Here is a 16,268-nt window from a genome sequence, read left to right as displayed (position 1 = left end):
CCCCCCCCCCCCCCCCAGTCTTCAATGGAATGGAGATCACTTAACAGTCATGTGGCCCTCCATTGCACCTCTGTCTTCCTCATCATATCCTCCAGTCTTCACAGTTACCAAAGCACTTGTCACATATGTTACCTCCAAAAAGAACTTCAACATTTGACATCAGCCCTAGCCAGTTTGGCTCAGTGGATAGAGTGCTGGCCTGCAGATCAAAGGGTCCCGGGTTTGATTCTGGTCAAGGGCACCTGGGTTGCAGGCTCCTCCCTGCCCGGGCCCTGGTCAGGGCGCTTGCAGGAGGCTACCGATTGATGTGTTTCTCTCACATCAATGTTTCTGTCTGTCTTTTCCTCTCTCTTCCAGTCTCTCTTAAAATCAATGGAGAGGAGGGGCTCCGGGGGGGGGGGGGAATCAATGGAAAATTATCCTTGGGTGGGGATTTTAAAAAGCACACACAAAAAAATTTGACATCAACATCTGAAGGACTAGGATCTGCCACCAGTGGGGGCAATTCAGAAGAATGCGCCTCAGAAAGGGATGCAGAGGACAGCACAGTGGAGAATGTCAGCCACCAAGAGGACCAGCCATCCCCACCGCCATCATTTTAAAAGTTATAACATGATTGTCATTCGTTGGACTGGAGGGAAGTCATTAATAGCTGAAAAGGGTTTTAACGGAGTCCGGAAATTTGGGGAAATATGAAAACCCTTTCAAAGAAATACTAGCTTTCAGTATCAGGGGCCCTACATGATCTGCAGGGCCTAGTTCAAAAGGAAAATGCAGGGCCTCTTATTCAAAAAGCAGTAAAAAGAAAATAGTGCAGTTCAAGGTACTAAAATAGAATGCCTTTTCCTTTCAAAATATTTTTATTACTTATACAATGTAATGGGGTAATAGTGACATGAGTAATATCATAACTTAAAATGGTAACAAAATAATACTTTGTCCTAATCCTATATAATAAAAGGCTAATATGCAAATCGACCGAACAGTGGAATGACTGGTCACTATGATGCGCACTGACCACCAGGGGGCAGACGCTCAATGCAGGGCAGTGCTAAGGATGTCTGACTGACGGCTTAGGACATCCCCCTAGGGCTCCCGGACTACGAGAGGGTGCAGGCCGGGCTGAGGGACCTCCCCGCCGCCCCAAGTGCACAAATTTCATGCACCGGGTCTCTAGTATAATAAATAATTTACTAATATAGCTGATTGATAATTAGATTTTTCTGCAAATTCACTTATTAGGTCATCAAAATGCATACTTTTGCCAATGTCATTTCAGCTGACACTCAGGCCTCCCTCATGTCATTGCGCTGTGCTCTATTGAGCTTCACAGATGTGTGTTTTACAAACTGAAGGCAAGACCCTCTGCTGGTTAAAAGATTATGACTCACTTTATTGCAATAGTCACTTTACTACAGTGGCCTGGAGCCGAGCCCGCTCTGAAGTATGCCCGGAATTGAAAGCTACGACGGGCAAATGCAAGATCGCAATTTTTTATAATTTTTAATTTGGAAAAGGATCTTTTTGCAGATGCAACTTACTGGAGTTGGTCAGAATATTTCATAGGCTGTCACATTAGGAGAAATTTCTGGTAAATTATTTCAAAGTATAAGTTTTAGCTGATGATTCTTGTGGAACAATTTTTCTAAAAAGATTTAACTCTCACCCTGCACACCAGAGGGTTGCAGGTTTGATTCCTGGTCAAGGGCACATACTGGGTTTCAGGCCCATCCCCGCCCTCAGTCAGGGTGCATGTGGGAGACAACCAATCAGTGTGTCTCTGTCACATTGATATTCCTCACTCTCTCCTCTCTTTCCCCCTCTCCCCTCCCTTTCATCCTCTCTAAAAATCAATGGAAAAATATCCTTACTCTTTGGGTGAGAATATAAAAATAAATAAATAAAAAGATTTAACTCTCCATACAAATCAATTTCTTATAAATCTGAATTTAATTTTATATGTATATGGTGATACTGTAACGTTTCCTCTAACATTTTCTGTAACTTGTGGAGGTGGTACGAGAAACTGAAAGTGACTTCATGCTCCAGCCGGTGTGGCGTAGTTGGTTGGAGTGTCCATCCCATACATCACAGGATGGCGGGTTGGATTCCTGGTCTGGGCACATACCCAAGTTATGGGTTCCATCCCCAGTTGGGGCACATGAAGGAGGCAGCTAACCAATGTCTCTCTCATCTCTCTCTTTCTCTCTCCCTCTTTCTCTCTCTCTCCCTTTCTCTCTAAAAATCAATTTAAAAATTTTTAAAAAGATAGTGACTTCATGAATTGTATATGGTTTAAATAACCTCTTTTATCATTTGATTGCTATATCTTTGATAACAAGGAAAACTTAGTTTTAACATTACCTTCCTCATTAATAATGAAACTTCACATAAAAATAGAATTATTTTCTGTAGAATATGATCTTTAAATTTAATTTCAAAGCCTGTGGCTTTTATTTTTTTTTGCTTTGCAATGTGGCAGCAGTTTTCAAAATCAGAGATGCTACACACTGAAGAATTCTGACTCTCTGATATGCTTTATTGCAGCGTCCACGTGGACGCTCTGGTTCTGTAATACTTCACTGGGCTTACCGCGTGAGCGCTGCCTTAGGCTGCAGGGCTTGTATTTAGGAAGATGCTACAGGACAGACTCTTCCACGCGGGGTCCCTTCCCTCACCACCGCCCTGGTGACGACAGCCATCTGCTGCGACTGCCAGTCTGGGCACAGATCCTGGCCTGGCTGCCCCCTTGCAGCCCCACGGTGTCCCAGACTGCCCAGCCATGTGAGCGCACGCCGGGTGGCCAGGCCAACTGCTCAGCACCCATGCTGCTTGCTGCCCTGCCACTCCTACTGGCAGGAGCCTGCTTGCTGCCACCTGGTGTATCTTCTCTGCTCACACACATGCTTTAGTGCCGAATTGGGCTTCTCTTACAAAACACGGTTCAAAGACAAAATATTAGGTATTTCAAGGCGGGAAAGCAGAGCATTAAACCCAGAGCTGAGTCCATTCTGAGAGTGGTGTGCTGTGTGACTGCACCGGTCACATGCCCATGAGTTCAGCCTTGCCTGAAACACTGACTCTGACCCCTATCCATTTCCCCTTTATCCTATTGTGTGCCTTTCCCTCTGCTTTTAGTCTCCTAATCAATCAGACAGCTGCACTTATGGGCCTATAATATCTACACTAATAAAAGACAAAGATGCTAATTGACTGTACCTTTGCTATGCCCCAAGCCACGCCCACTAGCCGATCAGCACTAAGGATGTTCGACTACAGCTTAGGCCTGCTCTCTGCTGGCAAGTGGACATCCCCCGAGGGCTCCTGGGCTGCCAGAGGGATGTCTGACTGCCAGCTTAGGCCCAATCCTCCGGGGAGCGGGCCTAAGCCAGCAGGTGGTCATCCCCCGAGGGGTCCCAGACTGCGAGAGGGCACAGGCCAGGCTGAGGGACCCCTCTGAGTGCACAAATTTTTGTGCACCAGGCCTCTAGTCCTATATAATAAAAGCCTAATATGCTGTGTCCCGCCATCCAGTGATCAGTCGATTGTTCAACCAATCAAAGTGTAATATGCTAATGATATGCTAAGGCCGCTCAACTGCTCGCTATGATGCGCACTGACCACCAGGGTGCAGACGCTCTGACGGGTAGATTAGTTTGCTGCTGGGGTCCAGCGATTGGGACTGAGCGAGATGGGCTGGACACACCCTGGAGCCCTCCAACGGTCCCTCCCCATCCCCAGTCATGCACCAGTAGGGTCCCTTGGCCTGGCCTGTGCCCTTTTGCAATCCAGGACGCCTCAGGGGATGTTGGAGAGCCAGTTTTGTCCTGATCCCACAGGCCACTCCCCTCAGGAGGGTGCCAGACCGAGGGCTCACAGCTGGCGAGTGCTGCTGTGGCAGAGCAAGCCTTTCTCGATAGGGACTGGTTGGGCGCAAGCCTGCAGCAGGTGCAGTGGGGCCGGGATGAGGGGGAGCGGCAGGAAGGAGCTGCAGGTGGCATTGGACTGCAGGTTTCAGCCTGATCCCCGCAGGCCACCCTGAGGGACCCTACCCATACACAAATTTGTGCACTGGGCCTCTAGTTGTGCTATAATAAGAAATATATAATTGGTCTCCATCTGGTCCCAGTTCCTGGCACAGAGCTCCTAACATCTTTGGAATTTCTGAATGATAGGGTTAAAAGGAGCAATTTTTGTTACTTAAAACAAAGCCCTTTACCTGAGTGTATTTTAATGAGGTGACTTTTGTTGTTTTTTGTTTGTGTGTTTTTTTGTTAATCCTCACCTGAGGCTATTTTTCCATTGAGTTTTAGAGAAGGAGGAAGGGATGGGGAGAGACAAAGAGAGAGAAACATCGATGTGTAAGAGACACATCGATTGGTTGCCTCCTGCACGCACCCAGACCCAGGCTGGGGATCGAGCCTGCAACTGAGGTACGAGCCCTTAACCAGAATTGAACCTAGCCTGTTTGGCTCTGTGGACAGAGCATCAGCCTGAGGACTGAAGGGTCAAGGACACATGCCTGGGTTTCAGGGGTCATTCCCCAGCAGGGGGATGCAGGAGGCAGTCAATCCATGATTCTCATCATTGATGTTTCTATCTCTTCCTCCCTCTCCCTTCCTCTCTGAAATCAATAAAAATATATTTTAAAAAAGAAAAGAATTGAACCCTCAACCCTTCAGTCCCAGGACCGATGCTCCATTCGCTGAGCCAAGCCAGCCAGGGCAAGGAAGTGACTTTGGAATGCCAGAGGAACCAACCTTATAATTAGAGTCTGAACTTTTAGCCCTACCCCGTGACCTCTGGAGATGGGAGAGAGGCTGGTGACTGAGTTCAAGCAGCGATGGCCAATGACCCAATCAATTATGCCTGTGTGATGAAGCCCCCATAACAATCCTGACCAAAGACGCTCGCAGAGCTGCTAGGCTGGTGAGCACATCGGGGCGATGGGAGGGTGGTGCGCCAGCGAGGACAGGGGGGCTCTGTGCCCCTCTTCATACCTTGACCTGTGCATTTCTTCCACTGGCTGTCCCTGAGTCAAATCCTTTAAAGATAAACAGGAAGCCCTAGCCCACTTGGCTCCGTGGATGAGCATTGGCCTGCAGACCAAAGGGTCCTGGGTTCAATTCAGGTCAAGGACACATACCTCGGTTGCAGGCTCCGCCCCGGCCTGGGCCCTGGTCAGAGCAAGTGCAGGAGGCAACCAACCCATGTGTTTCTCTCACATCGATATTTTCTCTGTCTTTCCCTCTCTCTTCCACTCTCTCTAAAAGTCAGTGGAAAAATATCCTCGGGTGAAGATTAAAAAATAAATAAAATAAACAGGTAATAATAAGTAAAGCATTTTCCTGGGTTCTGTGACCTATTCTAGCGAATCGTTGAGCCTGGGGAGGGGGCGTGGGAGCCCCTGACTGCCAGTTGGTAGATCAATAAGGACTCAGGATAAGCATCAGAAGTGCGGGCATCTAGTGGGACTGAGCCCTTGACCTGTGGGACCCGACACTAACTCTAGGTAGACAGTCAGAACAGAACTGAACTGCAGGACACCCGGCCTGTATCTGAGAACTGGCTGATGTGGGGAAGCACCACACGTGTGGTGTCAGAAGTGCTGGCGAAAATAATAGTCAAGGCAACAGGGTGTTTTCTTGTAGGGCCCGCTGTGCTAAGCGTGTGTTAGCCTCATCTAGTTCACTTCTTTTTTTTTTTTAATATATACTTTATTGATTTTTCACAGGAAGGGAGAGAGATAGAGAGTTAGAAACATCAATGAGAGAGAAACATCAATCAGCTGCCTCCTGCACACCCCCTACTGGGGATGTGCCTGCAACCAAGGTACATGCCCTTGGCCGGAATCAAACCTGGGACCTTTCAGTCCGCAGGCCGGCCCTCTATCCACTGAGCCAAACCAGTCAGGGCTAGTTCACTTCTTTTAATGCCTGTTGTAGACCCCATTCTACAGATGAGGAGCTGGGCCAGAGAGGAGTGAGTGATACAGCGAGGGTCACACCGGAGGCATCCACCTTCCAAACCCATGCTCTTAGCCGCTGCACTGACTTTTGTTAAATTATCTTCATGCTCTTTTGGTAACTCATATCCTTAAAGCCTGATTTATGCAGAAATTCCCTGGCTCTGCATGTCTGTGGATCAGCAGAGACCCCCGCTTGGGTTACCCACCCATCCTCCTCGGCGCTGACCCATCTCTGCGTCTTCCGAAGCCTGTCCCTCTGACATGTACTGGAAATGCTACTTCAGACCTTTGAGGGGGCTGCCGCCAAACCCAAAGCTTGTCCTTCAGCTTTTCCAGAAGTCTGCAGGCTGGTCAAAAGTGACATCCAGCCCTAACAGGTTTGGCTCAGTGGCTAGAGCGTCAGCCTGTGGACTGGAGGGTCCCGGGTTCGATTCTGGTCAAGGCCATGTGCCTTGATTGTGGGCACATCCCAGTCAGGAGTGTGCAGGGGGCAGCTGGTCGATGTTTCTCTCTCATCAATGTTTTTGGCTCTCTGTCCCTCTCCCCTTCTCTCTGTGGAAAAATCAATAAAATATATTTTTTTAAAAAGTGACATCCATTGGGTGGTGGCACTGGTTGAGCACTCGCTGTCAACATGGCAGACTCCCAGGCCCATCCTTGGTGACGCCATCTGGTCTCCTGGTTTCAAATATTCACTGCGTACCGGCCGCTCCCACCTGTGCCTTCCCAGCTTGGGCCACGTGTATATCCAAGTGCCTCCCCACTGAGCCGTCTAGCTGACATCTCTCATGTAACACGCTCAAAGCTGAACGCCTCACGTTCCTCCCCGAGACTGCTCCTCCCGGCCTCCCCATCGCAGCAGATGGCAACTTCATCTTCCAAGTGCTCCCGGCAAAATCCTTGGAGCCAGCCCTGGCTGGTTTAGCTCAGTGGATAGAGTGTCAGCCTGCGGACTGAAGGGCCCCGGGTTCGATTCCAGCCAAGGGCACATGCCCAGGTTCCGGGCTCGATCCCTGGTGTGGGGCATGCAGGAGGCAGCCAATCAATGATTCTCTCTCATCACTCACTGATGTTTCTATCTCTCTCTCCCTCTCCTTTCCTCTTTGAAATCAGTGAAAATGTATATATATAGAAAATCCTTGGAGCCATCCCAGCTCCTCTTTCTCTCATATTTCACACCTGATCCACTGGCAAATCCTGTCAGCTCTTCCTAATTCTGAGCAGTTCTCTCTGCCTCCACTGTGGCCAACCTAGTCCAAGCCACTCTCATCGTCCTCCTGGACCATCGCAGGAGTTTCCCAAGTGACATCCTGCTTCCAACCGGGCCGGCCAGCGTGTCCTCGACACCAGCAGTAATAATGACCACCACAGTAACGGTAATAATGACCACCACAGTAACGGTAATAATGACCACCACAGTAACGGTAATAATGACCACCGTAGTAACGGGAATAATGACCACCGTAGTAACGGGAATAATGACCACCATAGTAACTGCTCCCACAGTCGAGTGCGTAGGAGGTGCCAGATACTCTTCTTTTTTTTAAAAAAATATATATTTTATTGATTTTTTTACAGAGAGGAAGGGAGAAGGAGAGGGATAGAGAGTTAAATCATTGATTCAGCTGCCTCCTGCACACCCCATACTTGGGATGTGCCCACAACCGAGGTACATGCCCTTGACCGGAATCAAACCTGGGACCCTTCAGTCTGCAGGCCGACGCTCTATCCACTGAGCCAAATGGTCAGGGCCAGATACTCTCCTTTACATTAACCATCCAAAGTGAGTACTATCATTATCCCCATTTTACAGCTAATGAAACTGAGGCACAGAGAAGTTGCATAACGTATCCAAGGTCATACAGCTAGAAAGGGGTGTAATTGGAATCTAACGACCAAGGAATTCTTAACCACTGAGCTTTTAAAATACAAGTCAGCTCATGGTCCTCCCTTGCTCAAAACTATTCAAAAAGTTCCTGTCTTTCTCAGCATAAAATCCAGAGTCTTTACAATGGCCTACATGGCTCCCACAGGATCTGCCTCTGCCTCCCACCCCACCCCACCACGCTCTCTGATCATGCTGTTCCTTGGCCTGGGATGCCCTTTCTCCCTTTCCTGCCTGCCCAATTCCTCTCCCCTCTTAGGCCCAGCTTCAAGCTCACCTCCCCTGTGAAGCCTTCCTTGACTGCCAACATTGAGTAATTACCATCTTGGGTGGGGGTTGGGGGGAGGGCAGGGGGCTGCTCACCCAGCAAGGTCACCTTGGCTGAGGCGATAACTGGCCCAAAAGCAGTTTGGGAGCCCAACGGTGGGGCCTTAGTAAGCACCTTCTGTGTATCTGGATCTGTTCCCGGAATCCCAAGGTCAAACCAAATGGTAGAAGCATATGGCCGAGGAGTGGGACACGGGTCTGGAAAAAGAGAAGGAGAAGGGGCGAGGACCAACGTCTCTGGAGCAGACTCTATGTTCCCGTGTTAAAGGCTTTGAAAATACCACTTCATTTCATCGTCAGAACATGCCTGGGAGGTGGGGATTTCAAAAACAAAGGGACTGGTGTGTAAGATTTACAAAACGAATAAAGGCAGCATTTCAAAGCAGCGGAGGAAAGAAGAGATTATTCAAGGAAAGACTTTAATACAAAATTGGCCATGTATATGGAAACAGTCAAGTTGGACCCCTTACAGAGCATTAGAACTCCAAATGGAATTAATACAATAATTCGAATGAATATTTATATGAATCTGGGGTCAGGAGGTTTTTCTCTGCATAACACAGACAGCAGAGACTATAGAGGAAATACTGAGAGATCTGTCTCCGTAAAAACGTAAATGTTTAGCATGCCAAAAATAAATTAATAAAGTGAAATGAAAAACTGGGGAAACTATGTCCCACATGCTAACAGACGGAAATATAGGTTCACGACCTAAACAGACAATTCACAGGGGAGTGAAGTTTAATTTTCCTAGTCATCCCAGAAATAGGAATTAAGTCAAATTGAGGAACCATTTTTAATCTGCCAAATCATCAGACATTCGTTTCAAAAAAATGATGGTGTCCTGGGATGCCATCTTAAAACTGCTGATGCCAGAAACTGCCACCCTGACGGTGAGACACAGCGTTTGCATTCTAGGGCAGAAGGGGGAATCTGTTTGCAAAGAAGACTCTCCCTCATTCTGGATTATTCTAGAACAGTGGTCGGCAAACTCATTAGTCAACAGAGCCAAATATCAACAGTGCAACGATTAAAATTTCTTTGGAGAGCCAAAATTTTTAAACTTAAACTAGATAGGTAGGTACATTGTTAACTTAATTAGGGTACTCCTAAGCTGGCCTTTGCTAAAAACGTCCTCAATCTGAGGGGTCGACCTCAGCGAACGTACCCCCACTTCTAACGTCACTTCTTCAAAATAGACTCGCCCAGGCCGAAAACCGACTTCTGCGCATGGGCCACGAAGTTTCAATCGCACTGTACGTTCGGGCCCACACATGGTATTTTGTGGAAGAGCCACACTCAAGGGGCCAAAGAGCCGCATGTGGCTCGCAAGCCGCGGTTTGCCGACCACTGTTCTAGAAAGACCACCGTGGGGGCCCTCTTGGTCAGGCAGCTGTGAAGTAAGAGCCTCCTGTTGCTCTTGGGGCCGCCCGAAGCCAGCTGCTTTAGACTAAGATGCTACTATTCCATTCAGTTACATGAACTGGGACTGTTGATTAAAAAACTTTTTTAAAAAATTGATTTGTTGCTCCACTTATATATGCATTCATTGGTTGATTCTTGTACATGCCCTGACTGGGGATCAAACCCACAACCTTGGCGTATTGGAATGATGCTCTAACCAACTGAACTACTGGCCAAGGAAGAACTTTTTTTCTAATCTGAATTTTGGACTGCTCTATGCAGGAAATGTGTGTGTGTGTGTGTGTGTGTGTGCATGCATCTGTGAACGGGAATGGCCGAGGGAGCAGCCACTGGAGGGATCTGCCCAGGTTTAACAAGGAACCACTGCCCTGGGCTGCCGGGCTGTAGGCGGTGGGGCCAGCCTCAGCTTGGAATATGCAGCCATATGCTGTGATCGTCCGGCTCTACCAGGCCCCATGGCGAAGGTGGGGGTTCCCCCAAGAGAAGGAATATGCCCAGTCAGTGTGGCAGGCTCAGGAGCTGAAGCAGGCTGTGGACGGGAGGCCCAGATTTCTGCTCCCTACGGTGGGGGCTGGGGAGGGCTGCAAGAGGGACCCAGCCAGGGGCATTCACACTGGGAGGTCAGCCAGTTGGCACTGAGGCTGATGGAGGCTGAGAAAGCAGCCAGTGTGGCCGGGTGGGGAATCTCAGACTGCGGACTCTGGTAGCGGAGCCCTCCAGTTTAAACCTACCTTCTGTTCTCCCCAAACCTGCGTGAGGGTTAGTTAGGCGGGTGGTAGTTGTGCTTTAGGGAATTCAGGGAGGGCGCCGAGCCCAGAGAAGCCAGCCTGGAGCTGAAGCCTGGAGCTGTCAGCAGATGGCAGGAGGTGACTCATTTCTGGGGAGCACGGCAGTTGTCCAGAGAAAGGGAGGTGGCTGAAGTGACGGGCCGGCTGGTCAGAGCAAGGAGCAGGCAGCATTGCTTGGACGTCGCCCGCTGAAGCGAACCTGCGAAGGCTTGGTCTCATGGCCTGACACACAGGCTGTTTGCATGTCAGCATTAAAGAAAGAGCAGCGTGGCCCTGGGGATGTGGGATTTGAGGACCCCTGGCTACAGGTAGGAGGCAGGAAAGCCCTTTTATTTGCTGGGTGCGTGGAAATTGTAGCTCCAGACTGGATGACAACTTTCCAACTGCTAACAAAACCCTTGAACATATGCACACTCTGTGACCCAATAAAACCGTTTCTAGGAATATATCCCAAGCTCAAAGAAAGGTTACTGTATAACAAGGATCAGTGAGCCTGGATGGGGAACGAAAACATTACATGTTTATTTTCAGTGAAATTTAGCTCTTCCCTCACTCACGAATGTAAGGCAGCAAAACACAGCAGAATGGGCAATGCCCGTGGCACGGCAGAGCTCTGGGGCACTCCCCACCACTGCGAAGTCGGTCCTCGTTAGCCCTCTCGCTAGGAGAGCTTGCTGCTAAATGCATTAATAAGCACGTCTATAACTATAGCCCAATATTTTTGTTTCAAAATAGACTTTATTTTTCAGAGCAGTTTTAGGTTTACATAAACATCCAGCAGGACAAACAGAATTCCCACATACTTCCTGCCACCCTGCCCCCAGAGTTCACCCTATGTACTAACATCCTACAGCAGTGTGGTACATTTGTTCCCATTGATAAACCAATAGTGAGCAGAGTGTACATCAGGGCTTGCTCATTGTGTGGTCCAGCTCTATGGGTTTTGACAAATGCACCTCATGTATCCAGGGGTACAGTATCATACAGAGAAGCACACTGCCCTGAAAGTCCCCTGCACTTCACCCATCCATCGAACCTTCCTCTCTCTTCCTGAACCTCTGGAATCACTGATTTTTTTTTATGTCTCTAGTTTTGCCTTCTCGGGAATGTCATCCAGTACGTGTCCTTTTCAGATAGTCTTCTTTCACTTCGTACTATGCATTTAAGGTTCCTCCATGTCTTTTTGGCTTTATAGCTCATTTCTTCTTATTTCTGACTAGAGGCCTGGTGCACAAAAAATTGTGCACTGGGGTGAGGGGTTCCCTCAGCCCGGCCTGCCCCTCTCAGGGTCCGGGAGGCCTCAGGGGATGTCCTACTGATGGCTTAGGCCTGCTCCGTAAGCCACAGTCTGGCCTTCCTCTGCGGAAGGCCAACAGGCGGATCAGGGGAAGGTGCCGTGCCCATCACCCTTCCGCAGCTGCCTCTGCCTGCCGCCACAGCTGCCTGCCCTCGGCCCTCACAGCCACCGTGGCTTTGTCCGGAAGGACGTCCGGAAGGATGTTCGGCTGTCCGGTCTAATTAGCATATTATGCTTTTATTATTATAGATAACATTCCAATGTCTGGATGGACCACAGTTGTTTACCCATTCACCTACGACGGACATCTTGGTTGCTTCGGTTGTGGCAATTATGAATAAAACTGCTATACACATCTGTGTGCACGTTATTGTGTGGATGCGACTTGCAACTCATTTGGATAAATATGCAGGAGCACAGTTGCTGGGTTATACAGTAAGATGATGTTTAGCTTCTTAAGAAACCAGCCACAGTCTTCCAAACTGGCTGTGCCATTTGGCATTCCCACCAGCACTGGATATACTACGGCCACTCCACACCCTTGCCAGCTTTTGGTGGTGTCAGTGCCTGGGATTTTAGCCACCCAATAGGTATGGAGTGGTGTCTCATTTTTGTTACATTTCAACCCCCTAATGACATAGGATGCGGAGCATCTTTTCACGTGCTGAAGTACCATTTCTGCTCCAGGTTTAACTGCAGCTTCTGTTGGCAGAACCCCTCCCTCATGGACTCAGACAGCCTGTGTGCGTAACACCCTCTTCCAAACCTCAGCAGCTTAAAACAGCGGTCATGCACCTGTGGGGGACGTGGGGTTCAGCTGAGTGCGGCTGGGTGCGCCAGGCCCCATGGCCGGGCTGCTCTGCTCTGTGTACCTCACACCTTCTTTGGGACACGGCAGCCCAATTTAAATATATATTTTGATAAATGTGTTTCAATATAATTGGTTTCTGTTGTAATCTTATGGGTACTATTTTATGCATTTAACCCCATCCCAGCACTTGTCGCACTGCTGTGTTCCCACTGGACTGTGAGCTCCGAGGGCAGGGATTGTGTTCACATTTCTTTCTTTCTTTTTTTTTTTTAATATATTTTATTGATTTTTTATAGAGAGGAAGGGAGAGAGATAGAGAGTTAGAAACATCGATGAGAGAGAAACATCGATCAGCTGCCTCCTGCACATCTCCTACTGGGGATGTGCCCGCAACCCAGGTACATGCCCTTGACCAGAATCGAACCTGGGACCCCCGAGTCCGCAGGCCGACGCTCTATCCACTGAGCCAAACCGGTTTCGGCCACATTTCTGATTTTTTACTATGAAAAACTTCAAACATATACATAAAGAGAGAGAACGGCACCATGAAACCCCACACACCTGCCACCTCCTTCCCTCCCTCCCCCCCATTACAGATTTTGTCTCATTGGTCCCATCTCTCCTCTTTTTCTTTTTTTCTTTGCTAAAGCATTGGAAAGCGAGCCATTTCCCCTACGTACTTCATCGTGCCTCACTGAGAAATTCAGTAGGTAGTTTTTAAACCCATGAGTCACTGTTTGTTCAGAGCTATTTATAAAAGCCCCCACTGGAAACAAGCCTGTTAGCTCACATTTGAAAATGAGGATGTATCCAGTCAAAGGACCATGACACACCCATTAAGAGAATCAATGCGAAGACCGCACAGCCACGTGGCAAAATGCTTGTGACCAAGAAAAAGCACAGAAAGGCCAAAAGCCGGGTCCAAGGGGGTCTCTGCATCTCACTGGCAACCAAGCCCGAAGCCCCGCCTGGCTTTCTGGCCAGAGTGGACAAAGCAAAAAAGGAGGTGAGGGTGAGGATGGTGGGTGGTGGCGAATGTGCGATTCTCCCTCCAGAATGTTCTTCAGTGTCCTTGGCGTCATCTTTCCAAGCTGTGACTAGCTCACCAGAGCTGCTGCCACGGCTGTGAGGCCGAACAAAGGCCTGAGGAATGTGCCGGCCCCGCGGGGAGCTGGCCGGAGGCACAGAAAGGCTGGCTGCGGTCCCTGGCAGTTCCCAGAAGGCGGTTGACAGGCATGACTGTTCATTTTTCTGGGGCCTGGGGTTCGGAAAGGTCGCGCTGCAGTGGCAGGGGGTTATCTGATGTTCCCGGCCTTGTGTGCACCTCACACATCTCGGCGCCTGTGATAGGCCCCCGAGCTCACTCCAGCCCTACACAGTTTTCAAGATCAATGGTTGTGGTATCTTTGTCCCCCTGGCAGAAGCCAGTCTTGGATTGATTACAAACGCATGTGACCCATGAGCTAGTCCTGGGAAAACAGGGTCCACTTCCCAGCTAGTTTCCCAGGCACCTATTCCTAGAGGAGAAGGAATAGCAGTTCCTTGTATTCACCCCCATCTCCTGGGAGCTCAGTGCCCTGCAAACAGGAGGCGCCAACTTATGCTTGTTCTCCCCAGTGCCAGGCTGAGCCCAGTGTCTTCTTACTACCTTGAAAATGAGACCTGAGTCCTAGCCAGTTTGGCTTAGTGGATAGAGTGTTGGCCTGCAGGCTGAGGGTCCCGGGCTCGATTCCAGGCAAGGGCACATACCTTGGTTGAAGGTTCGATCCCCGGCCCTGGTTGGGGCGTGGGGAAAACAACCAATCGATGTGTCTCACTCACATTGATGTTTCTCTCTCTGTCTCTCCCCCTCCCTTCCTCTCTCTAAAAATCAGTGGAAAAATATCCTCAGATGAGGATTAACACACACACACACACACACACATACATGACCTGAGAAATTTTGGAAGTAGGGCTGGCCATAGTGCAGTGTTTAGGGAATCAGGTACGGAAAGAGGGGTGGGGGTGTCTGGAAGCCCCAAGCTGAAGTCCCAGCTCCCCTCTTAAGTCACTTGGGGACCTTGCAACTGACCTCACCTACCAACATGTCCATTCACCTCCCCCCAACTCAACCAATCTGAAGCCACACACATTCGCTGAGCAGCCTGGCTGGGCCTGGGAGGACCAGAGCTGACTGCCACAGGTCCCGCCCGCGGGAAGGACACTGCTCATAACTATGGCTTCACATGATCAAAAATGACTGAGGGAGTAATTCTTGGGGTGGGAATCAGAGGGATTTCTGGGAAGGGCTTTCAATTGCTAAGAGCCTTGGAGATGGAGTAGAAATTCACCACGTAGTCAAGTGTGGGAATAACAGGTACAACAACAGAGGCAGGAAACTGGCTGTTTGGGAAACCTAAGGCTGAGGGGTGAGGTGCCTGGAAGGTCGGCTTCCCTCCCAGGGTTGCCAGGAAAGGCCTGGGAGTTTTCAACTACGGGGTTTTTACCTACAAGGCAGAAAACCCTTCTGACACCAAATGTGTGGGTTCCCCACAGCAAGCAATTCTCCATCCTCTGCAGACACTGACTGGGTGCCCTGTAATTTAAATCCCAAGAGTTAGTACAGACCCCACCAGTTAAGGGCGGATGCCCCTCTTCAGACACCAGTCGCAAGTAGTGGATCCCCAGGTTACCCACACTCTGTTCAATTTGGCTACAAATCAGGGGTTCTCATGACCCCCTCCTCAGATTCCATAATCTGTAATAATAAAAGGGTAATATGCTAATTAGACAGGACATCTTCCGGATGTCATTCTGGATGTCCTTCCTGATGAAGCCGGGGCTGGAGGGAAGCCAGCCTGGGTCCCAGGTGCCTGCGGGCGGCTGGAGGAGGGAAGCCCGGGTCCCGGGTGCCAGAGGGAAGCCGGTGCCGGCAGCTGGGGGAAGGAAGGCCTACTCTTGCACAAATTTTCGTGCATCGGGCCTCTAGTATGCTGTAGTAGCTCACAGAACTCAGGGAAACACTTTACTTACTATTGCCCGTTCATATAAAGGACACAAACGAACAGTCGGATAAAGAGGTAATAGGGGACAATCTGGTAGGGTCCATAGAGTACAAAAGCTTCTGCCCCTGCAGAGTTTGGGGTGTGCCACCCTCTGGGCACGCGGATGAGTTCGAAACCCCTTCATTGGGGTTTTTTTAGAGGTCCCATTATGTAGGCACGATTGATTAAATCTCCGGCCACCCGTGGTTGACTCCATTCCCAGCTCCTCTCTCCTCCCCAGAAGTGGGAGTTGGGGGGTGGAAAGTTCCAACCCTCTAATCACAGGGCTGGTTCCTCTGACAAACACCGCCCCCCCACCCCCCCAGTCCCCCAAGTCACCTGGGCTTTCAGCCCCCAGTCATCTCATTAACAAAGTGCAGGATGGCGGAAGATGCTTCTAGAACACGCACACTCGCCGTCCCTTCCACTGGGCCTGGCCTTCCCTTACCTGGACCACCGCCCTCCCATGCCACGTCCACGAACGGCTCTTCCTAGCACTTAGCACCACTTGAGAGACTTATGCGTGTCAATATTGTCCTCCCCAGTTAAAAGGTTAGCTTTTTGAGGCCCTGTCTTGCTTGCGACTTCACCCCTAAAGGGCCAGGCATGGTCACCCAAGGACTCCTTACTGAGTGAATAAACAGTTCACCCTCTGCCACCCGTGTCATGTTCATAAAGAACCTCAATCCGGCTGCCAGGTGGAAGAGCGCGCCTGCGCAACGCTCCGCGCTGGCCTGTTCCGCC

The 16,268-nt window shown here is 49.7% G+C and overlaps 1 protein-coding gene across 1 annotated transcript in view; it reads left to right on the top strand.

Annotated features, from left to right (window-relative positions):
- The first annotated feature begins 13,378 nt into the window (after positions 1 to 13,378).
- The window catches only part of TAB1 (TGF-beta activated kinase 1/MAP3K7 binding protein 1), a 27,561-nt gene continuing 24,671 nt past the window's right edge, over positions 13,379 to 16,268 (top strand). Inside the window, exon 1 of the mRNA XM_015571920.1 lies at positions 13,379 to 13,513. Within this exon, the coding sequence (XP_015427406.1) occupies positions 13,379 to 13,513 (135 nt within the window). The remainder of the gene's footprint in view (positions 13,514 to 16,268) is intronic.

Source organism: Myotis davidii, unplaced genomic scaffold, assembly GCF_000327345.1.
Source record: "Myotis davidii unplaced genomic scaffold, ASM32734v1 scaffold428, whole genome shotgun sequence".
In the NCBI taxonomy this organism is placed as follows: Eukaryota; Metazoa; Chordata; class Mammalia; order Chiroptera; family Vespertilionidae; genus Myotis; species Myotis davidii.
The sequence above is the reverse complement of the archived record's forward strand: the minus strand, read 5'-3'. Positions and strand labels throughout refer to the sequence as shown.